Below are 26160 nucleotides of genomic sequence, written 5' to 3'. Positions count from 1 at the left end.
TTTTTATAGAAATACAAAAAGTCAATTGTTTATTTAAGAAAAATAGAAATTTTTCTTTAAAAAAAACTAGTGATTTAAATGAAAAAATATAGTTTTTAAAATAAAAATTTTAAATATGGTTTAAAAAATATCTTTAAGATTCTTAGGCATTTGTTGGTTCATCAATTAAACGTACGTAATTTTTACCAGATGGCAATGACATTGTATTTATTGATGATGTAAATAATTGTTTTGCTTCTTCATCTGGAATATTTGGTTGTATCATCACTGGATCTCCTTTCTAAAACAATTAATAATTTTTAACAATTTTTTCTTAACTGTTTTAATAATATTTCTTTTTAAATGTTTTCAATTTGAAAATTAATGTATTGAAAATCTTGAATTATTATAAGAAGAATTTTACCAAAAAACTTGAAATTTGAAAATAATTTTATTCAAATTTTTTAATTCCTTCGAAAAATTTTATTATAATTGTATTAACCCACGGAGCACATACGGGGTCTGTGTGACCCTGTTTTTTAGTTGAAACTTAAATTTCTTTAAAAAATTGTAAAAGTAATTGTTTTAGGTTCTAATAACAAGTTCCAATTCTCCCCGAGTATAATGCTCCAGGCAGTTGTCGTCTAGATTTCGTCAAAAAATAAAAGTTCTACCTCCATCAACTTGCAAAAAATGCTTTTTTTACAAACTGCAGTATGGAATATATTTTTATTTTATTATTCCACTATTGAGGAGTACAAATGTAAAATATTAGTTAAAAATACTAAAAATTACAAGAACTACAATTTTTTAAAAAATCTAATTTTTGGCGTTTTTCTGAGAAATTGGCAAACTTTCAGTATTTTTTTTTATAATAAAATATTTTTAATTAAACTTTTCAATTGTAGAAACTTATTCTTTAATGTTTAAAGAATATTAAACAATTTTTTTTATGTAAATTTAATAATAAGTTTTTAAATGGTAGAGTTTGGAAAAGTAAACAGGGTCACAATGACCCTGTAGTGTGTTTCCTGGTCGAAAAAAGAGGTGTGTGCTCCGAGGGTTAAAAATAATTAAATTTTCGCGAAAAATTTTATTACTTATGAAAATAATTAAATTCTTTCGAATGATTTCTTTAAATTTTCTGAAAAGACTAGTTTTTTTTAATAATTGAGGGTTCACGGGCAATAAGGGGACGCGGAGGCTTTTCGTTAGCCCCTCGCGCAGCCGCAGAATCGCTGTACGCGGGGACTTTCACTTCCATGCGTATCCCCTTATTGCACGTGAACCCTCAATTATAATTGAAAATTATCACAGTAATTGAATTCTATAATTAATTTTTTTCAAGTTTTATAATATTATCATGTTTGTTAATAATTGCAATTAAACATTTAATTACTGAATTATATAGAAATATAAAAAAAATAATTGAATATTAAATAATTGAATAAAAATTGTACCGAAAATAATTGAATTTCTTCGAAAAATTTGATTCTTTTTAAAAATAATTGAATTTTTATAATACATTTTATCAGAACTTTTGAATTGAATTGAATTGAATTGAATTCTTAAAAAAAAATGTATTCCAATTTTCGAAAATAAACAATAATACTATTATTACTAAATTTTATTAAAATTATGGATAGAAAATTAAATTCTTGTGAATAATTTCTTTGAATTTTTTTTGAAAAGAATAGGTTTTTTAATAATTTTAATTGAAGAATTGGAAAATAATTGAATGATTGAATTCCTGAGAAGAATTTTATTATTTATAAAAACTGCAACAAATTTTATTCAATTAATTTGAATTTAAATTAAAAATTTTACCTAATTAATTTTAATTTGTCAATTAAACATTTTATTTAATTTTAAATTTAGAATAATTTAATAAATTACCTTCCAATCAGCTGGAGTTGCTACCTTGTATTTATCAGTCAGTTGAAGTGACTCCAAGACACGAATAATTTCACTAAAAATAAATTAATTATTTGAAATTAATTATTTACATATCATTCAAAAAATAATTATTAGAAATAAAATTCGTACTCAAAGTTTCGTCCCGTTGATGCTGGGTACAAAATGGACAACCGCATTTTTTTATTCTGATCAATAATAAAAACTGATCGAGCAGATACAGGAATTCCTGCACTGTCAAGTTCTTGAGGATCCAACATGCCGAGTTGTGTGACAATTTTTCGAGATTCGTCCTCAATTATTGGATAAGGAAATTCTGTTTTTATACCTCCGTATGCTTTAATATCCTGTCAAATTTTTTAATTGAACAAACAATTGAATATATTGCTTCCTCATAGAGGAAAAATTGTACTTATTTATTTATATGAAAGTAAAGTAATTTTTTTGAATTAAAATGAATGCAAATCAATTGAATCGTCAATTATTAACCATTATTAACACAACATTATTATTTTTAACATTATTATCTTAATAATTGTCAATTTAATCAACAGCACTTGAAAGTCGAAACAAGTATTTTTGAAAAAGAATTAATAAATTAATAACCTTAATCCATTCTTTATGAGAATTCACTGAATTGCAGGATAGTGCAATAACTTTAACACCAAGTCTTTTAAATTCGGGCATTAATTTTACAACTCTCGCCAGTTCGGTAGTACAAACTGGTGTAAAATCATGTGGATGAGAAAATAAAATACCCCATCTGAGAAAAATATAAAATTCCTTACAGTTAAATAAAAAATAAGAGAGAAGATAAAAGAAAATAGGAAAGAATAAAAGAAAATAAGAAAAGATAAAAGTAAAAGAAACAAAACAAATAAAAACAAAATTGTTAGGTTAGAAAATGATAAACTTACGAGTTACCCAACCATTCGTGAAATTTTATTTTTCCAACACTCGTGTCAGCCTCAAAATCAGGAAATGTATCACCCAATTTAATCATTTTGTCCTTTACTTAAAAAAACTGGTAAAACTAACGTAGAAAATTTTGTCAAATTGTGGAATTTTTATTTATATTATACGAAATACCGATACCGGCAATCATCAATTTCCGTTTCCGTGACAACGTCGCCATTTTTACGGAAGTTGCGGAGCGCCATCTGTCGGTTAATTTCATTTGAATTTGAAGCAAACAAAAAGTAATAATACTAATTTTTAGAATCAAATTTTATTATTTCTGAAATGTTTTTAACATTTTCTATTAAATTAACGTTTCGTTTTGCTTTACCGATTGATAAATCAACGCTAATAAGGATTAGAATTATAAAAAAGAATTTTCATTTTCTGGACAGTTTGAATTTCAAGCGGACATCTTCTCTGCTCACTTCCATGCGCAACTTCAGTTTGAATCGAAATTTCGCAACAATCGGATCGCGCTCCCTGTTAATGTCGATTTATCGTTACTTTTTTCTATCCTAATTTTAATGTATTTTGTGGTGAATTCAACCATCCAACCACTGGATTACTGATTTAGTCAAAATTTAGGTAAACTATTCTCAATTTGTTGCAAAATCCGTGAAATATTAGTTTTCATTTATAACGACGTGTTGTCGGTTGTGAAAAGTGGATGTGCAGTGTTGAATTTGTTTATTTTTTGGTTTTTCTCCCGTATTCTTTGTTATCAGGTCGTTCGTTTAGTGATAGCTCATAATAATTATCTTCAAAAGTGTGATAAATACTTCAATAAACTGTAATTTCTGCAAAAAAAAAATGAATGTCAACAAAATGGCATTGTCTGATTCTCCCGCCAATTGTCCGGCATGTTGGATGCTACGGGGTTCACATATCTAGTTTCAAAACTTTGTGAAAACTTCCGTGTTTTCATTGTTGAATGCATTTTGTCAGTGCTTCTTATTAAAAGTATAATTATAGTCAAATAATTGATAATAAATGCCAATTTAGAGTAAAAATATTAAAATCGGATTCATTTGCAAACTATATTCGTCGACATTCCGTGTGTTTGATCATCGACTTTTTCTCATCAAACTGGCTACTTTGGTGAGTAAATTTATAACTTATTATTTGTTATCATGTATCATTATTTCTCTTTTTTTGTTATTGATAACATGATAACTCATTCAATTATCAGACCAGTTTAACATTACTTTATTAAATAAAGGATAAATTCTGCAATTTATTCTTTACATTCGTTTTTGAGGTTAGGTTATTTTATTTTCCTTTAATAAACTGGTTTGTTATTGATATAATTAATTCAATGAATTATCAGTTTGAATTTATTAAATAAAGAATAAGTTCCGCAATTTAATCTCTAAACTCATTTTGAGGTTAGGTTACATTCTTTTTCCGAATCTTTCTTTTTCTAATAAAACTGGTTGGAAAAATACAAAGTGAAGAAGAAAATCGTACAATAAAATAAGATCACGTATTTAATTAGAATAGATCGGGTAATAAATGGAAAAAATGAAAATAAAGTCGTGTAATATTTAACAAAATACAACGTTTATTAAAATTTAATTAAATTAGATTATAACTATAAATTACTCCTTTATTCTGTTCTCTTCGTAATTGCAACCTCCTTTGCACAGGAGGAATAATAAATAACATAAGGCCACTTAGTGCTATCATTACTCCTGCTAAATAAAATGCTGGATATGTCGTTCCATACACGTCTTTTAACCAACCTGGAAAATTATTTTTTTTTAATTAAAAATTTTATTCAATAATATTTTTTTTGAAATTAAAATTTTAATTCACATAAACGAAAATTGAATCAAATTACCTCCAATAGGTGGTCCTAAAAATGACGCGATACCTTGAAAAAGCAAAAGTAAACCAAATGCATTTGTTAATTTATCGAGACCAAAAAGATCAACTAAAATCACAGATGTAAGTCCCACGTACGCTCCAGCAGTGAAACCAAATACTATAGCATAAATTGCCAGACTTGTAAAACCCTCACAAAATGTACTAAATGCCGTCGCTGAAATAAGTTTTTGGAATTAAAAATAATACCTAGTACCTACTCTTAGACAATTTATTCTTTGAGAAAATAAATTTTTAAAAATATTTACCAACGCCACAAAGTGTCAAACACAAATTGTAGACAATTAGTCGATTAATCCAGGGTTTATCAGAAAAATATCCAAGAATAATACGACCGAATGTATTTGCCACTCCAATAATTTCAATGAAATACTTAGCAGTATGAGTGTCCATATGCTTTTCTTGAGCTAGAATCTGAAAAATAATTTTTTTCCCCGTGAAGAATGAATTATCTATAAATTTAAACTATATTAACTATAATTAAACGATTTAAACTCTAAACTATATATTTGTGACAGCGCAGGAGAAAAGGGGACCTGTCAAAAAAAAAATTTTTTTCCATAACACTTGAACAAACAACTTGTATTAAAAATTCAGTTCCTTTTTCTCATGCGACTTGACATTATTTATTCCAAAGTATATAAACTTTGAAAATTTTCTCACCGATATATAATAGAAAGGTATATAAAAGCCTATGCTAGTGAAAAAATTCGATAATGTAAAGATAATATATATTTGGTCTTTTAATAACGAGAAATCCAACATTTTCAAAAATATATTCATTTTTTTCTTCTTTATCGAAACCACTTCGAATTTTTGTTTCGTTCCATTTGGTAAACTTTTAATTGACTCGTGAAATTTGAGATCTTCAACACTGTTCAATAGTGACTCTCTGTAAATTGTTAGATATTTTTAATTTCATGAATTTTTCCATTTTTTGAATTAATTTCTTTATGAAATTCAATTTTTCCAGGATTTAATTATTTTAAAATTCAGTTTTTGTAGAACTTAATTTTTGTATAAATTAATTTTTTTACAACTCAATTTTTTTAGAATTTAATTTTTTTTATTTAGATAAATTTTTTTTATTAGTAATAAAAAAAATTCTACTAACGGTCGGTGGCGAAGATTATCCACGCTTCCTTGATAAAAAATATCCCGCCGATTCATAAAGCCACTGCCAAATGATTTTGCGGTGTTTTCTCGATTTTTCGTGATTAGAATCGGTTGACTTAGAGCTATTCTTATATTATGTGCTGTATAATTATTGTCTCCGAAATATTTCGAATTCACGTTACTGACACTGTGTGGTCGATGAAATCCATTTAATTGAATAGTTTTTGTTTCCGTTCTGCTTTCCTTTTGCATTTCCTATTAAAGAGAAAAATACGTTTTAATTGTAGAATTTTACATCAAATTTTTGAATTATTTAATTTAATATTAATTTAGTAAAATTTATTTTAGTAAATAAAAGATTAATTAAGTAGAAAATTTTTCATGTAAAAAAATATTTAAGTAAATAAAAAATTAGTTTTGTAAAGAATTAAGTAACAAACTATTCTTCTTTTAAATTAAGTGCTATGTATAATTATTGTCTCCGAAATATTTTGAATTCACGTTACTGACATTGTGTGGTCGATGAAATCCATTTGATGAAATAATATTTGTTTCCGTTTTGATTTCTTTCTGCACTTCCTAAAAAAATATACATACTTTAATTACATAATTTTACATGAAAGTTTTGAATTATTTAATTTAATTTAAATTTATTTAAGAAAATAAAAAATTAATGAAATGAAAAATTCTTTAATTAAAAAATTAATTAAGTAAAAAAAAGTTCTTTTAGTAAAAAAACCAATTAAATAAAATATTATTTTAGTAACAAATTATTTTAATTAATAGAAAATTAATTTAGTAAAATATTCAGAAAAAAATTATTAAAGTAAAAAAATTAATTAAGTAAAAAATTAACTAATGAAAAATTCTTTAATTAAAAATTAATTCAGTAAAAAACTAATTAAATAAAATATTATTTAAGTAAACATATATTTTAATAAATAAAAAATTAATTTAGTAAAAAATTGAGAAAAAAATTATTAAAGTAAAAAAAATTCTTTTAGAAAAAAAATAATTTAAGTAAAAATTTAAATAAATAAATAAATCAAAAATTAATCCAGTAAAAACGAATTAAGTAAAAAACTATTTAAGTAAAAAATTAATTAACGAAAAGAATAATTAAGAAGAAAATTCTTTAATTAAAAAATGAATTAAATGAAGAATGCCTCAATTAAAAAATTATTTAAGTGAAAGAATTTCAATTTACTCTCATGGCTATGGATTCTTTCTTCTTAACTGGCTTTAATGGCCTAAATAGAATTCCAAATATTATGCAATTTAAAACGATGCTGGAGATAATCATCATTGTTCCTCGCCAACCGAACGTGGCAACTAAATATTCTAACAATGGCGTAAAAACTAGAGTTCCTAATCCTGAGCCACATACTGCAATTCCAGTTGCCAGTGAACGATATTTTTCGAAGTAACACGTGACACTCACTATCGCCGGCAAATAAATTAAACCAAAACCAAAACCTAAAAAAAAGAACGAATAATAATTATTCTTGGAAATATTCTTTTCTTTTGAAAAAGCAAAACAAAGCAAAGCGAGATGCAAAACATTATAATTATAATAATATAATAATTAACAATAAAAATAATAGAAATTTTGAAAATAACCAAAATTTTGAAAAAGCCCCTTTTTTCTCAAAATTAAATAAAAATTTTGATTATTCAAAAGATTTGGAAAACTTTGAGGAAGAGTTTGGCTTACCTCAAAATAAATCCTTCGCAGCTCGCTTTTAAGGAATGAATTATATTTTATATTTTTATACATAGTTTAATTTTTTGTAGTTTTTTTTTTTGTTACACTGAAAAAAATTTCAAAAATTGTTCCTTCAGAGGAATATTAATATTTTACTCGCGTACCTTTAGGTGGTATTAAAATTTTTGCCAGATGTGAGGAATAAAATTTTTATGAAGCATAAAATGTCCACAATGCATAAACAAGAGAGTAAAAAAAATACTATTCCATTTGAATTATGGCGAATTTAGATAAAAACAAAATTTATTGTCAATAAATAAATAAATTTTTGCAGAAAATTGCGAAATTAATAATAAATTTAATAAGTAACAATAAATAAATTAAATTTAATAATTAAGATTTAATTCAAATTTAGACAAAATTCATTATCGATAAAAAGTAATTTTTAATAAATAAATTTTGTTTCCCAAAAAAGTAAAATTATTAATTAAGTATGTACCTACCTATAATTAAATTTGTTTATTTATTAAATTTCGGAAAACTGCGAAATTGGGAAATAATTAGTAACAAATATATTTAATAATTAACATTCAATTTAAATTCTGATAGAACTTATTATCAATAAAAAGTAATTTAGTAAATTATGTTTCCCAAAAAAGTGAAATTAATAATTAAGTACCTATAATTTAATATATTTATGTATTATTATATAATGTGGACATTAAACCAGAAAAAACCTTCCAGCAATATTTTTTCTTATCATTTCATTAAAACTTTATAGTTATTAGAGTATTTAATAATTTTAAAGAAATTATACTTAAAAAAATAATTCAAAAAGTAGAATACTACAAAAAAGATAAGTATTCCGATAAACTGTTATATTTGATAAAATATACAATTTCATAATAAAACAATTATTTCTAATTTAAAAATAATTTTGTTAGTTACTTATCAATTTATTTTCCAACAAAGAACTATTATTTCCCTGATATAATATTTGAATATTGTATAGGTATAAAAGTATAAAAATAGAATTTATTTTTTTTTATCAGAAAATTTTTTCAGTGTATATCATTAAAAAAAAGACAGGTGTATTTTATTTGAGAATTGTCAATATAATTATAAAAATAAAAAAAAGGAAAAAAACAAATTTTTCTTACCAGTTCCAACGCCTATTGAAAGACACAATGTTAAAACATTTTCAGCCCACATGCTCACTAGAAAACAGAAGCTTGCCAATATAGAACCTACGATCGTTACTAATCGGCAACCATATTTATCAACAAGAGCGCTTGCAATTGGACCTAAAAAATTCTTAGATTCTTAACACATGCAATTCGCTAAAAGAAAATATGTTAACTTTTTAAAAATTAAATCTAGAAATTCTTTTTAAATAATTTTAACTAAATTTAACTAAATAACTATAATTTAATCGACTTTTTTATTTTAATTAACTTTCCAAAATTTAGTTATCGAATATTTATATTTATAGAAAAAATAAGAAAAATAATAATAACAATATTAATAATAATAATTTTAATAATATTAATAATAATAACAAAAATAATAATAATAATTTGCAAATAATTTTTCATATTAAAATTTTACTGCCAAATAAGTTTTTGAAAAAATACTCACCGGAACTTAATGTAACGCCAACTAAAATAGAAACTATCCAGGCAGTCTTTCCTGCTCCTTCTTCAAAATGTTCCATAAGCTTCTCGAATAATACACCAAATGAATATGTCACACCGTCGGCTGAAAATTAATTGTACAAAAGTTAAAAAAATTAATTAAACATAAAAATATCAAATAAAAGAATTTAATTGTCAATCAGAAAATAATAAAATATTACAGACAAGGAATTTTGTAAAATAAATTAATTATCATAAATAATTAATTAAACAATTAGGAAAATGAATTAATTAAAAAATTTGGAAATGTTAATAAAAAAATGTAAATAAAAAAATTTTATTAACAAGTAGGAAACGAATAAAATATTATAGAAAAGTAATTAGAAAAAATTAGGAAAATTAATTATTAGAATTAATTAATTAAAAAATTAGGAAAATTAATTGAGGGCTCGGATCGAAGAACCGACGCTTCGCAATGTTCTGTGCGTTTACAAGCGTCGGTTCTTCGATCCGAGCCTTCAATTATAAATATTAATACAGAAGAAGATAAATAAAAAAATTTTTGGCAATAAAATATATAGAAAAAGAATAAATTGAAAAAATAAATAATAAGAAAAAGTAATATAATAATTAAAAAGAAAATCTATATTATAAATTTATCTCTTTCTCTTTAGCCAATTGCATTTTACTATTCTTAATATTTATCCTTGACTCTGATCAATAAAAGTGTTTCGTGTCGAATTCTTTTCATTCACTTTAAGTGCACGGTTGAAACTTATTTCCTACAATAACGATCTGAAAAGGTAATTTTTATATAATATATATACTAGCTTGTTTCTCTTTTTTGAGGGCAAAAAAAAAAATAATTCTCCTCCTGAGATGTTTTACACTGATTAAAAAAAAATCTTACGCAGTCTATTTTCTTTGCCTCTTAAAAAAAGGGTAATAAAACTTAATTTTCTAATTTAATTTTACGAAAATTCCAAAGTTCGTGACAAAGCGACATTATATCACTTGAATATGTTCTCCTTTCAATCTAATTTATTCCCAATTAACTATGCAAACGGAATTAATTATTCCATTTTATTGCACCTGTAAAAATCTTTTCTTCTTTTCTCCTACATATATACGGGAATCGATCTATAAAATTAGATTTTGAAGAATTTTCTTGAATTTTCTTTTCTGTGATGTGATTTTATTCTTTCTTTTTGATTTTTTTATTCTTTTCCTCGTTTTCTTCAATTTTTTTATTTTCTGTTTTAAATTTGCCTGTTATTTTAAATTTATTTATTTCGTATTTTTAATTTAGTTAAATTTGATCTCTTATTTTAAACGATAAATTTTTTATATTTTATATATTGTCATTAATTTTAACTAATACATTTTTTGTTTTTTTTATATTAATTTTAAAAGAATAAATTTGTAATATTTTTTTTTAATTTTTAAGAAATTAAAAAAATTTGTTTAATATTAATTTTAAAGAATAATTTTTTTTTCTTTATATGAAATAACGTTTCGCGGAATATTTTTATTTATGAAACCTAAACTGCGGAAAAATTGGATTATGTAAATGGTTGAAAGTGAGACGATTAGAAAATTAATAATCAGCGTTGTTATAATGTTTAGAAAATAATTTTTATAGAGAATAAAAAGTTATTTCAGTTTTAAATGCTGACGTTCGTAAATTGTGCAAACAATATATCTTTAAAGGTAATCAGCAACTTCGCGTGACTTCTTTAGCCACTTTCTGGATAAATTTCTTATAATTTGTATCCGGTTAGCAATTATTAGCCATTTAATTTTTATTTCCTAATAAATTGAAGGGAAATTTTCGAATTTACGACAATTCCTTTTAAAGTTATCTCGTCAGGAAAATATTTTTTCCCTTTATTATTCCGAAATTTTCGACTTTACAAAAATTCATCTCGAATTTATTCAAGAAAATATTTTTCTCTTATTATTTTATTCCCGCTGTTATTTTATTTCTAACTATTATTTTCGAATTTGAAAAAAAATATTTTAACCACCAGTTTAAAATTATGTCTCTCTCTCCACGTGTAAAAAAAATGATCTAGAAATCTCACGTGTCTTCGATATTTTATTATGCATTTTAAGTAGATTGTTTCGCATTGCAGGACTTTTCGCAATCTACTTTGTTCCTAATTATTCCGAGTACCTCTATCTAGTGCGCAACTTGATTATGATGAAAACTTGTTGTAGCAAAAAATTAAAACAGGCAAATTCCGCGCACAAAGTGAGTGATAAAATTACTCTTCTTAAAAAAAAAGAAAAGTAAAAAATGCAAAGGGGGAGAATAAATTACATTAAAACACGCGATACATAAAATAATTATTGTCATTAGATTCGAAAATAGTTTTTCTTTCATTTATATATATGATTCATTTATAGACACAAAAGGATTAGAAACCTGATAAGGAATTATTAACTCCGAACATTTAATTTCCAATTAACTGAAAAAATAAATAAATATTTTGTACTTGATAATTTAGGTTATTTTAAAAAAAAAATTCATTTAACAATTTAATATTTTAACTCATTTATGTTTTATTTATTTACAAATAAATAAAAAAAAATAATAATAATAATTAAAAAATGCTTTTTAATTCGTTTATTTCAGTTTATTTTGATTAATTTTTTTAAATTTATTTTGATTCGTTTAGTTTAATTTATTTATTTGAACTCATTTAATTTTTATTTATTTATGTATATTTATCATTAACGGTCTTACAAGAAAAACGCGTTTTGATTCGTTTATTTTAATTTATTTTGATTAATTTTAGTTTATTTATTTATTTAAATTAATTTATTTAAAAGAATAATGCTGACGTTTACTCACTGACTATGTGTATCATGAAGGATCCTAAAACTACAAACCACCCCCACCCCCCATCTGGAGGTGGGGGTTGAGAATCATCTTCGGAAATCTCCTCCTCAAATTTATCATCTTCCGTATCTTCGTGAATTTTTTCAATTGTTCCATTTTCCCTCGTTCTCTCGTTTTCCGGAATCGAATGAGCCATGGCCGTGAATAAATAACTGCCGGAGAAAAAATAAACACATGAGGCATATTTATACGTGTGTAGTTGAAAAAGAAAAGAACTTGTAATTTTCTCTTTTTTTCATTAGCCAACTGAAAAGAATTTTCATTGTGCTTTGTTTCTATTATTCGAACTCCTTGAAAGTAGATTTTCTATTTTTTCTATACATAAATGCAAACGTAAATTTTGTATTTTTTACGAAAGAATTTATTTCAAAATTTTCGCCACTATTATTATTAATAAAAAGAAATAAAAATTGCTATTGTTAAAATTTTTTGAAAATTAGAATAATAATTTTTAATTTAATGATTACATTATTAGTTTGTAAATTAGAATAAAAAATAATTAGAAATTGTTTTAATAAAAAAAATAACAAATTATTTAAATAAAAATTAATAAGAAATTATTTTAATAAAAAGTTATTATTAGAAATTATTTTTTATATACAAAACAAAAAAAGGTTAGAATGTTTTTGAATACTTTTTAATTAGTTACTAATTAGGTATTTTATTTATTTAGTTACAAAGTAAAATTTACTAATTAGCTAAAAATAATTTATTGAATTTATTCTACAATAGAAGTTCTTCTAGTTAAAATACTATATAACAATCAAGATTTACGATAAAAGAAACAATTAACTGTCGTGAAAGTTTCAAAATTTTGACACATATTTTCATGGTTAGATTCGACACGCGTGTACTATAAATTTACCCCTCTTACAAAATTGGTTTTCTCACACTTTGTTTCTATAGTATATTTTTTGTCTAAAATTTCATCTAAAATTTAGTTTAAAAGAAATTTAAATAATAATAATAATAATAATAAAAATAAACTTACATTAATAAAGAACGAAAAAAAATGAGTAATCTCCCTTGATTCGTCCTTTGATGGAGTGATAATTATTATGAGGATAAATTTGATGAATTGAAAAACGTCATCTTTATGGAAAATGTTCGATGAATTATTGGAAAAGGCATCGATGCCCACTACGTCTGATTCTGATTGAAGCAGTAAAGTGACTGTATGATAGTAACAAGGTCCTTCACCGAATACCCGATCTGGTATAGCACGTGTTCTTTCAATGATTGTGCAAAGAACTTGTATACAGATGGTGGCGCATTTGTCTCACTAATCGCAAACATTGCTATCTTTCTTCATTATCGTTATTCTTTTCTAATGTCTAAATAAGACAATAATCTGCAGCAATTGCAATAAATTTGTTTTCTTTCTCTCTCTCTCTCTCTCTCTCTCTTTTTTCACTGTTTCTCATTGAACAATTTTATATTCCATTACCTGTAAGAAGATTGTAAAAGTTTAGATATATTATTAGAAAGAAATTTTATGCAAAAGAAAAGGTCAAATTTTCCTCTACGAATCTGTCATTGATTCTTTTTTAACTCATCTAGGCACAATAAATAATATAAATAAATTAATAATAATAATAATTAATAAATGCTAATAAATATAATTAGTATAAATCATAAAACGATATTATTGATTTCACTAAATATGTATTTAGATTTTTACTAAATTATGTAAAAACGAAAAAATTTTAAATAATTAAATTGTTTCTATATATTCCCAGCAATTCAATTTCAATAAAATATACGTCTCAAGAATTGAATTATTTTAATTAATCTATAAAATTCTTCGGAAGAATTTAATTATTTTCAATACAATTTAATAATTAAATTTATCCAAAAAATTTAAATTTTCTTGAAAATAATTGAATTTGTATGTTTACACTTTTTATTAAAGTACCTAAGTATTGAAAATAATTAAGATCTTATGAAGAATTTCTTTGAATTTTTTGAAAATTAGGAAGTTTTTTTAAAATACTTTTAATTGAAAATATTTTGAATTAATTAAATTATATAATACTTCTTTCAAAGTTTTTAAATCAACCGATATTGTTAATAATTGTAATTAAAAATTTGATTATTGAATTGTATTACAAAATTTTTGAAAATAATTGAATTTTTCTCAGAATATATAATTAATATTATAGAATTTTTTTAAATAATTGAATACTTTTGAGAAATTTTATAAAAATTGTATTGATAATAATTGAAATTCTGTGAAGATTTTTATTATTTATAAATATAATTAAATTCTCGCGAAGAATTTTTTAAAAATTTTATAAAAAATAATTGGATTTCTGCGAAGAATTTTATTAGAATTATTGAAAATTCGATTTTGATATTTATCTTTCTTTTTTTTTCTTCACTTTTCTCTGAATAACTTAAATATTATACTTGTGACTTATTCTTTTCATAAGGGACTGTAAAGGGACATAAGTTTCACTTACGTTAAAATTTAATAAAAGAAAAATAAATGTAAAATTAACTGGTTTAATTAACTTGTTTGGATAATATTTTTATTCTTTCTTTTTGGTCTTAATTCCCCCAACACGTACGCTTACATTCATCGCTATTATTCATCTTATAATTTGTGAATTAAAGATTCAATCAAATTCAATTGGTCAGAAAAAACAAATTTAACTTTAATGTAAAATTATCGTATTGCGTACGCGAACAAAAATATTTTCTTTTTTCTCATTTATATAAATTTCAATTTAAAAAGGAATGAAAAATTTTTCTTCATAACATAGAGGAAGAAGCATTTCTTCCGAATAATAGGAAAATTAGGGCTCGAATACCAGTGAAAGTATTTAAAAATACGGACTTTACGGACCAAAAATTAAAAATTACGGACCAATTACTGACAAAAAAATATAACCAGTCCGAGTCAAATAAGAGAAACACTTTACTTAAAACCATAAATTAAATTTTTCATAACTATAAAACATGAAGATATCCCAGTGATACAGTCATTATCAATTCAATTACTATTTTTAAGAGCTTTTAACTAAAATTCTTCTTTAAATTGATTATTTTTAATAATTTTCGAAAAAGTTCTTTGACAATTTTCAAATCCAATTGTTTACAATATTCAATTTTACGAAATTTCAATTATTCGTAAATTCTTCAATTAAAGAAATATTAGAAAATAAATATACTTAAAATGATATAAAAAAATTCAATTAAATTTTTCCAAAAAAATTAATTTCTAAATGCAATTATTTCTAAAAATTCACGCTTTATTGCTTTTAATATTCAATTATTATCTAAAATTTTAACTAAAATTCATTTTTAAATCAATTTTTATTAGAAAATTGTACTAGAATTTAATTATTTAAAATAATACAAAAATAAATAATTTATTGAATGTTTCTTAAAATTCAATTCTTATAAAGAATTTTATCAACAAATTTTTAAATAATAATTGAATTCTTTCGATGAATTTTAATAAAATTTTTAAGAATAATTACATTTTTCGAGAATTCGATTAAAATTGTATTAAAAATAATTGAAATTCTGCGATGAGTTTTATTATTTATGAAAATAATTGAATTCCTAAGAAGAATTTTATTATTTTTGAGCAATATTTAATTTTTTCAAAGAACATTATTACTCTTGAAAATAATTGAATTTCTGCAATAATTTGTAACTTTTCCAAAATTAATTTTTTTTTCTTGTTTTTAACTAAATGTAGGTATTATTTTTAATAATGTTTGAAAAAGTTCTTTAATTTTCAAATTCATTTGTTTACAATTCAATTTTACAAAATTTCAATTATTCATAAATTCTTCAATTAAATACATAATAAAAAATAAAAACTTGAAATAATTTTTTATTATTTTATGAAAATAATTAAAGGTTTGCGTAGAATTTTCTTAAATTTTTTTTTAAATAATATTGAATCTTTTGCAAAATTTTATTAAAATAGTAGATATTAAAAATCATTGAATTGAGGAAAATTTTTGAGAATTATTGAAATTTCGACAAGAATTTTATTAAAATTTTTGAAAATAATTGAATTTTTTAGAAGAATTTATTTATTTTATTTTTTATTTCTAAAGATAATTGAAACTTTGACGAGAATTTAAAAAAAATTTTGAACATAAATGAATTTCTGCGAAGAATTTTCTTATTTTTGAAAATAATTGAATTTCTGCAATCATTTGAAATTTCTCTAAAAGTTTCCAAATGATATTGTATAATTTACGAATTTTTCGTCTTTTCTTAATCAAATTACGGACATTTTAAAAAAAAAAAACTTACTTTTACGGACTTGAAGCAAATTTACCGACCTTATCGGGATTTACGGACCTAGTTCGAGCCCTGGAAAATTTTATTGAATATTATAATATTTTATACTTTTATATATATATATATATATATATATATATATATATATATATATATATATATATATATATATATATATATATATATAATATAAAAATTATTATTCAGGAAAAGAGTGTCAATAAGTTTATTCTTTCGAAAATTGAGAGATTTTCCCTCCGTTGAGGAATAGCCTAGATATTTTCAGTATATATGAATAGAATATAGACTTCCAGAATTTCCTGGACAGCCGCAACTGTATAAATATTCTCTTTCAGGAATAAAAAAATAATTTTCTCTTGAGAAAAAGTTAAATTAATGATTAGAGAAAAATTCAGGAAAGATACGTTTTTTTCAGTCGAAGGAAAAATATATACAATAAAGATTATTTTTTATGCATAAAAATCTAAAAATAAAACACGGACAAATATATTTATCGCGAAGTTTCTTTTTTTGTATATTGAAAAAAGCATGGAAATAATCTCGGATAATTTTATTGGCGACTAATTATTTTATTTACATAAAAAGTTAACATTCGATAACCCTGTATCGAAATTAGGAATTAATCGCAAAAAAAATTGCAATAAGAGAAAGAAATGAATATATGTTTGATGCAAGTTATTGCAATTTCTTTTCTTTTTTCTTTTTTTTTGATTAAATCTAAAGTTCAAGGGTCATCGTGACAATGAGAGTTATTATTGGTGGAATATAAATTATTGGCAGTACACGCGAAAGTTTTTTAAGAGACGCCATGAAAGCCGAGTGCATAAAATTACATTGGCAACCTGCGCGCGTGTCTATATAGAACTAATATGTTTGGCGAAGAGCCTTCACTCTTTCTTTCTCTTTGTTTTCAAACGACGTTCCAGACAAATAGCTCTTCATTTGCTCCAACGCAGATCAGAGCGAGAACAAAACTTTCTTTCTTCCTGAATTTGAAAATAATTTCATTTTCTTTATAATTATATTTATAGAAATTTCTAAAAATAAAAACTGAATTTATTTCAGAAAATAATATTACAATAAGAATAACTATAATTGTATATACAACGATATTCTCAAATCAAGAGATTTCCGGTTTTTCCAAGTCTAGAAAGATTGATTGTAATTAGATAAATAGGCATTTTTTTAATGATTAAACACACAATTATTATAGTACGTATTCCTTAAATAAACGATATTATCTCTTGATATAAAAAGTGATAACATTGCCACAGTGGATTTTGTAATGTCCTTTTATAATCTTATCAATCATGTGGATGTTTCCCGCAGGTACTATATAAAAATGAATATTCATTAAAATTCCGAGATTTCTTTTTTTTAATTAATTATTATTGTATTTAATTATTAATTAAATTAAATTTATTTTTTTTTCTGTTTTGTTTCTTTCAATTTTATATTATTTTATTTTATTAATAAAACCTGCAAAAGTTATATGTGCCTGTAATACAGTTTTCGATTCAATTACACAAGCCTGCAAAAAAATTAAAATTATCATGTCTTAGATCGAGAAGTCATTTCCCGCAGTATTTGGTGCGCTGAATCCGAATCTGGCAACGAAAACCTCCCATCACGTCAGGATTTTGAGAAAAATGGGGGTAAAGTCCCAAAAATCATGTTTTTCGCAGTTTTTGAAAATTTCTACCGGCTAAAAATCACACTATCCGTAAATACAACTATTTTAAAGAATTTTTGGATTCGCTTAGAATTTTTTACTCTGGGGTTTTCGGGATCGCTGATTACAAATATATGATGTCAAAATAAAAAATCTGTGGCAATTATTTAAATCGATTTTTAACAAGTAGTCCGACATACTGGATCCGACATTTGAATTTTGAAAATCAGACAACATATTCGTAATCAGCGACCCCGGAAATCCCCGAGTAACAAATTTTAAGCAAATCCAATCATTTTTCAAAATAGTTTTATTTACTGATAGTGTCAGTCAATTTTTATGCTTGACAACTGTTAAAAAATCATTTTTGACGGCTAATTTAGTTTGTTGTTAGGAATATCGCTACACTACCGGTGGAAATTGTGCTGACTCCTGGCAAAATTTGGAAAAGTTGGTGAAAAAAATTATTACTTTCACAGACTATTCCTGGTAATCTAAGCTTTAAATAGAGACCAAGAACAGGAAAAAATATTAACGGGTTTCCGAGATATTACAAAAAAATCGGACCGTGCGTAGCAAAATTTTCAATAATCGATTTCTGTAATTCGCCATTGAGTCAGTTTCGTGGCATTCTTACTGGGATCCACTTTCTAATTTAATTTATTATATAATTATATTTAAAAAGTGGATCCCAGTAAGAATGTACTTGGTAAAATTCATTTTCTACCCTGTTTTTCACTGCCACGCAACTACTGACTCAAGAGCGAATTAGAGAAATCGATGATTGAAAATTTTGCTTCGCACAGTCCGACTTTTTTTGAAATATCTCGGGAACCCGTTAATGTACGTGATGGGAGGTTTTTGTTGCCAGATTTGAAGTCAGCGCACCAAATACTGCGGAAAATGACTTCTCGATCTCAGACAACGGAAATTTTTATTTTTTCGCAGGCTTGTGTTCAATTATTTTCATAATAAAATTGTTTGCAGAAATTCAATTATTTTTAATACAATTCTTTAAAACAATTCAATTATATTTTTATAAACAATAAAATTCTTCCAATGAATTTGATTATTTTTAACACAGTTTTAGTAAATTTCTGATAAAAATTAAATCAATTTTAAAAATTTTAATAAAATTGTTTTAAAAATTTTTTTTTCTAAAAATTTGTATAAAATCTAAAAAATTTAGTATTCAATTTTAATTAAACTTCTCGAAGGAATTTAGTTATATTCATGGTAATAAAATTTTTGCATAAATTCAATTATTTTCATAAAAATAATCAAATTCATTGCAAGAATTCAATTATTTTTAACACAATTATAATACAATGCGTTAAAACAATTCAATTATTTTCAAAAATTGTATGCAGAAATTCTTCGCAGGAATTAAATTATTTTGATAAATAATAAAATTCTTTCACTAAATTGAATTATTTTTAATAGACTTTTAAAAAATTTTTGATAAAATTGAATTATTTTTGAAAATTTTAATGAAATTATTCTTAAAAATTTAATTGATTCTAAAAGTTTAGATAAAGTCGAGATAAAATCTAAAAAATTTGGAAATTATGACAAATAAATTATTTATAAATACGTATTCTACTTTAATTATTTATTAATTATTTTCATAAAAATAATAAAATTCTTTGCAAGAATTTTTTTTAACACAATTTTAATTAAATTCTTCGTAGGAATTAAATTATTTTCATAATAATAAAATTTTTTGCAGGAATTAAATTATTTTGATAAATACACAGTTTTAATAAATTCCTGATAAGAATTAAATTAATTTTGAAAATTTTAATTAAATTGTTCTTAAAAATTAAATTGTTTCTAAAAATTTGGATAATATTTAAAAAATTTGCCAATTATGACAATTCAATTATTCATATACGTATTCAATTTTAATTAAACTTCTCGAAGGAATTTAATTATTTTCATAAAAATAATAAAATTCTTTACAAAAACTCAATTATTTTTAATAAAATTTTAATAAAATTCATCTTTAAAATAATTAAATTATTCTCATAAATTGGCAGAACATTATTTTGCATGAGTTCAATTATTTTAATAAATAATAAAATACTTCGCATGAATTAATTTATTTTTAACAGTTTTAATAAATTCCTGCGGTAAGAATAATTGAATTATTTTTAAAAAATTTAATATGAATTTTTTTATGAATAAAAATCAGAAAAAGAAGAAAAATTCAAAAAATTGATTAATTTTAGTAAAATTGCCGCATGATTAAAAAATTCTGAACAAAATTTTTGAAACATAATTTTTTTTTTTAATTATTGACTTCGATAAAAATGAAAAAACTGAATTAGGGGCCATCCACATATTACGTCACACTTTAACCTTCAGAGGGTCGGGGTATCCACCATTTATTTTTTTTAATAAAAAACTACTAAAAATTGTGCAAATTTACCGGCCTTCTAAAGGTTAAGGGTTACACTTTTCAAAGTTAAATTATTTTTTTCAAACTTGACCCAGTTTTATATTGTAATAAAAGAATAAATTCCTATTTATTGAAATTTTGATTAATATTTTATTTTTGTCATCATAATTCAATATTGAATAATTTTAACTTTCATTAACAGGACTGGTAATTTAACGAAAATTAGGAAGAAATAAAATTTCGATGAGAGAAGCAGTGAAATAAAATTTGAAAAAGAAATAAATAAATTTCGTTAATTTAAATTTCAGAACTTTAGGGACATAAATTGCTCCGTATTTAAAAAAAATCTAAATTTTAATTAATCGAAATTTTCAAACTTTATTTATTTCTAATTTTTATTGATAAAAAATTGCCGCAGTCCTGTCAATTATAATTTTTAACTTTTATATTCTTTTTTCTTTTTTTCTAATTATGAAGAATAACGTAAAATTAATCAAAGTCTCAATAAATAAAAAGAATTATTTTTGCATATAAATTTAGTTTAATGCTAATACCTATAAACTAAATTGTTAAGCAAAAAATATATTTAAAAGTCAATCGAGCAAAAGCACCATTTGTCGATGGTCTTGTGCTAATTTCTCGAGGGTCTGTTCCAATTGTCGAGGGTATGACATTTTTAAACATATAACCCAATATAACCTAACAATTAACCTGTACAAATATTAGAAAATCGAGTAGATATTTATTTTTTCGATAAAAATATTATAGAACATTACCAGAAAACAAATATATTTATTTAACTATAATTGAATAATTTATAATATCGATATAAAACATTTTTATAGTAGATGATACAGGACAGAAAATTATTTAACTGATTTTTAAACTTTTATAAATAAGTTAATTAAATTTAATCAATTTTGTTAATCAGACATTAATTGAAAAAATAAATTAATTTAAGACACATTAAATTTGTAAACGAATAAAATAAACTTTTATTACGAACTGTAAATATAATGGTTAATTATAATTAAACTATAGTACAAAATTTTTTAGTTTTAAATAATGCATTTTTTTATTAATTTTTTTTCGGTCTTCCTCGTTTTTTTGGTTGATTATTTTCTGTTGGTTGTAAATTTTTGGAGCATTTTTTTTCTTTTTCTCTGTACCTATAAATGTTTGGCATTTATGTTTGACGTTTAGTAAATAAACACTTAACCATCGATAAATGGTGCATCAGCGAAAAAATTGACTACACCAATTTTCGAGTCATTACCTCGAAAAATGGAACTGTCAAAAAAAAGGAACCAAATACCGATGATTTGCTTTTAAAAAATATTAAATATTTTTTTTTAACAAAAAAACATGCATACAAAATTAATTTAGTTCGTGTACAAAATAATAATAATAATTTTGTACACAAAAAGTCATTATAAATACGTTTAATTTGCATTTCTAAAAATCTGTTTTAATCAACTTGAAGTATTAAGAAAATGGAGATTCGTGTAAATTTCACAGCAGTGAATTATAATATTAATTAAATAATTATTTTAGTAGAATCGCTACGAAATTTGTATATATAAATATACAGTTGAAAATACAAAGATTATTTAGAAATTTTTTTTGTTCTTAAATATTATATATTATACTATTTATCTAAAAAAGAAAATTATTATCCTCGACAATTGGAGCACCCTCGGCAATTGGTGCAGTTACCCTATTTATCTAAAAAAGAAAATTATTATCCTCGACAATTGGAGCACCCTCGGCAATTGGTGCAGTTACCCTATTAAAAAAATAAATATTAATATTAAACATTATTAGATCCTTCGTCCAAATATACAAAAATCAAATTTTAAAGTGCATTTACTTCCGAGAAAAAAAATGTCAAAGTCACATGTTGCCTAAAACCCTCGACAATTGGTACAGTTACCCTATAACTTTTGACTAATTTAAAATATTACCATATTTAAATCAGTTACTGACTTTTTGCTACCAAATTAGTTATTTTTGATTAAATTGAATTTATGGAGGAGTTCGTTTCAAAATTATTTTCTCTATATATTCTTCCAGAAGGAATAAATTCTAATTGTAAAATATTTAATTTTGTTGATGCGGAGATAAAAGAAATTGTTCCTGATTCTTTTTAGTCTTTCTTTTTTTTTGGTATAAATTCTTATCTCTGTGAAAGTGTCTCTTATTGTTCTTCTCTTTTCACCTTTGCTCTTCTCAAGAAAAAGGGTTAAAAAGCTCTACTAATACATCCCCTATAACTATATACACACTTCTTCTTTCTGTCTTTTTAAAGTGATATCATGTTGCACAAACATCTATTCATACTCTGTTGTTAAAGAGTTTCTTTTTGAAACCTATGTACAATATACATTGCGAGAACAGTATCATTCATAAATTTTTAATTATTTGTCCAAACACTGGCTTTATGAAAAATTTAATTTGAAAAAAGTGACATTTTTTAACGCGTTTCTATTGTGATAATTATAAAAGAAAACGATGCAATGAAAAACAAATTTTTGCAACAATAATACCACATTTCAATTTTTGTTTTGTTTTGACACTAATTAATATTGTTTTGTTTGCTTTTTCGTTTTCTTATTTTTTGAATAATTTTTCGAATTTTAAAATTAATGAAATTCTAATTTAATGTTTTGACGATTAAATAATAAGGAAAATTAATTAAACAAAATTGTTTTGTTTTATTTGCTAATTTTTTAAATAATTGTTCGAATTTTTAAATTAATGAAATACTAATTTAATTTTTGAAAGATTAAATTAATAATAATACACTGTAAAAAATTTAGGGAGTTAACGGACTCGGAAGTTGGGAGTGAAATTTTTCGAGTTAAAAATCAACTCCAAAAGAGAGTTAATTTCTAACTCCCTTCATTCAACACTCGCGCGAGTTATTTTTTCCTTGGGGAGTTAGCATTTGGGTGTGAAGTTTTAACTCTCTTTATTTAACTCCCCAATGGGTGCGACTTTTATAGAATCCCCTGGGGAGTTAAAATTTAACTCCCTTTTTTTACAGTGTAAGGAAAATTAATTTTAACAAAATTTTTTGCTTGTTTGTTTGCTAATTTTTAAAATATTTTTCGAATTTTTAAATTAATGAATTATCAAGAGTATTTTATTATTTATGAAAATGATTGAATTCTTTCAAGAAATTTAATTTAAACTGTTATGAAAACTAATTGAACTCCTGTGATTAATTTTATTAACTTTTTTGAAAATAATTTAATTTCTGCAAAGAATTTTGTTAATTATGAAGATAATTGTATTCTTGCCAAGAAATTTATTAAAATATTTGAAAATAATTGAATTTTTACGAAGAATTTTATATTAAAATTTTTGAAAATAATTGAATTTCGGAGAAGAATTTTATTATTTATAGAGATAATTGAAATTTTAACGAGAATTATAGAAAAATTCTTTTTACATAATTGAATTTCTAAGAAAAATTTTATTTCTTTTGAAAATAATTAAATTCTTAATTCTCAAAATATAACGCATTTTGCGATATTATTAAAACTAAAAAAATTTTATAATTTGCACAATAACAATAGAATTGAATATCGCTTTTTGCGCGTAATATTTGCTAGTATAGAATAAATAAAAAATAAAATGATTGAAATTAAGAAATTATTTTCAAATAAATTATTATTTTTTTTCAATAAATAAAGCGGGGAATTTGATGCTAAATAAATAAATAAATATATTGTCAATTTATTTAATTTATTTTAATTAATTAAATTATTAATTATTAATAATATAAATAACAAATAGATAATTAAATAATTAATTAAAATATTTAAAATTCAATGCAATAATTGAAATGTCATTAACATGAAAACAACAATGTCTGCAGATTCTTATCTAAGAATTTCGATAGAAAATTGATTAACTTTAATTTATCTTATCAAAAAATATTTTTCTCCAATTCGAATATTCCTATAAAGTTGTCGTCGTCAGAGTAAAGATCAAGTTCTTTTGAAATGATAAAAACAATGATATAATTCAATGGAAAATGTGTCAGTAAGACAGTCTAATGATTTATCCATTTAGAAAAAATGTTTTTATTATTCTATAATATCTAAAATCAATTATCATTTTTTCTCTCTAATCAAAGTATATGTAATAAAACAGATTTGAACAAAAGAGGCACGTGTCTTTATACAAATGCAAGTTAGGAAATTGCTTTTCGATTTATCTCAAAACTTTTTACAGACGAAATTGAAATTAAAATTAATTAATTGAAAAATTGGTTACGGAATTAGTATAAATTTTAAAAAAACTAATTCGAAAGGAAGTTAAAGTTTTACTTTCAGTTTTATTAAAAGACTAACTGCAAATAAAGTATATTAAAAAGTAAAATATTTTACAAAAATAAATTTTCCAATAAACGTACCTATTTTTTAAATTTAACATCAAAAAAATGTAAAAGAAATTTCATTAAAAATCATGAAACAAAAATTCTGAGTGTTCAAATGAAAGAACGTTATTTATTTCTTCTTCAAATAAAATTATTGTTATTACAATAAATTGGCGTCAATTTTTTCAAAAAAATAAAAAAAAAGAAGTAAATTTTAATAAATTAAAAATAAAAATTCTAGAGTATTAATTAGAAAAGTAATTAATTATTTAAAATAATTAATTTACTGCAATCAGTAATTCATGAAAATACTTTTAACGAAAAATATTTCGTTTAATTGAACGTTCAGAATTTGTGGATCATTAAGAAACTATTTGAAATGAAAAAGTAATTTTAATAAAAAATTATATTGTCTGGTATGCGTTGAGAATGTGCGGTAATAAAGAAAAGAGTTATGCACGTGGATTAAGAGAAGCATATGTTTTTCTCCACGTGAGACAGACAGACACAAACACATGGAGAGGATTAATAATTAATATATTAAAAATATTAGACATTTGGCATTTATCGAAAAGTATTTTAAAAATGTTTTCAATGTGTAAATAACTCTAACGTATCGCTTTAAAATACTCACTACACTTTGAAAAACCTAGTTAAATGTTGATAATTTTTTTTTCTAATCGAAATGCCGCTCCGTCAAGTTTTTTAGAGCTTCTCGAATATTATTATCAGTTAACTGGTTACTTGCCTTCTCAATATTCACTTTTCCCACTATTATCGCATTTTATATGTACGTAAATACTTTTATATTGTACAATATTTATTGTGCGGTAAAAATCACGTGATTCACTCTTTGCCATAACAGACATACATATATATATATATACAAAACACACTTGTAAAAAGTTTGTTTGAAAATTATTTCAAACACATTTCCATCGTGTTATCTCTCCAATTTCGCTATTTCCTCTCTCTAAAGCACAAAATATTTTTTAAATACAATATTTTTATGTACCTTTGAAAATATTCTTTAATTTCCAAATTGTTATGTTCGTTTTCTTCTTTGTTTTCTTCTTTCTTCTTGTAGGGGATTTTTTTTATACACTATAAATATTTTCTTTTTTGATTTCTTTTTTTTTTTTTTGCGAAAAGAAAATGTTTTTTTGCCTAATTGCAAAAAAGGAAATATTTGTAACTTTTTGAATTTTTTTTTTTTGAAAAAGATTAGAGAAACGGATTTATTTATTTTTGATAGAGAAATACCGACTATTCGCCAAGACCGCTTAGGCGCAAATGCTGAACTTTATCACATGAAG

General features: G+C 23.3%; 2 protein-coding genes across 3 annotated transcripts; both read right to left on the bottom strand.

Annotated features, from left to right (window-relative positions):
- Window positions 1–43: 43 nt before the first annotated feature.
- On the bottom strand, window positions 44–2962 carry LOC122509784 (peroxiredoxin-6). The gene is made up of 5 exons (XM_043624023.1): window positions 2811–2962; window positions 2500–2656; window positions 2026–2240; window positions 1876–1948; window positions 44–280 (listed from the first exon to the last, which is right to left on the bottom strand). Exons 1-5 carry the CDS (start codon window positions 2894–2896, stop codon window positions 143–145), a joined length of 669 nt encoding a protein of 222 aa, XP_043479958.1. The 5' UTR covers window positions 2897–2962; the 3' UTR covers window positions 44–142.
- A 1429-nt stretch (window positions 2963–4391) lies between these two features.
- Window positions 4392–25919, bottom strand: LOC122509779 (monocarboxylate transporter 14). Of its 2 annotated transcripts, none has more exons than XM_043624018.1 (12): window positions 25860–25919; window positions 13089–13544; window positions 12050–12249; window positions 9197–9316; window positions 8719–8862; window positions 7061–7329; window positions 6364–6432; window positions 5852–6108; window positions 5401–5629; window positions 4986–5151; window positions 4694–4894; window positions 4392–4595 (listed from the first exon to the last, which is right to left on the bottom strand). In XM_043624018.1, exons 3-12 carry the CDS (start codon window positions 12231–12233, stop codon window positions 4429–4431), a joined length of 1806 nt encoding a protein of 601 aa, XP_043479953.1. In that variant the 5' UTR covers window positions 12234–12249; window positions 13089–13544; window positions 25860–25919; the 3' UTR covers window positions 4392–4428. The 2 variants fall into 2 exon arrangements, with proteins under 2 accessions (XP_043479953.1, XP_043479954.1); XM_043624019.1 differs by lacking the exon at window positions 25860–25919 and adding an exon at window positions 25479–25607.
- Between the last annotated feature and the right edge of the window lie 241 nt (window positions 25920–26160).

Source organism: Leptopilina heterotoma, unplaced genomic scaffold (assembly GCF_015476425.1).
Source record: "Leptopilina heterotoma isolate Lh14 unplaced genomic scaffold, ASM1547642v1 Lhet_63, whole genome shotgun sequence".
Classification (NCBI taxonomy): domain Eukaryota; kingdom Metazoa; phylum Arthropoda; class Insecta; order Hymenoptera; family Figitidae; genus Leptopilina; species Leptopilina heterotoma.
This window is presented reverse-complemented; position numbering and strand designations above follow the sequence as displayed.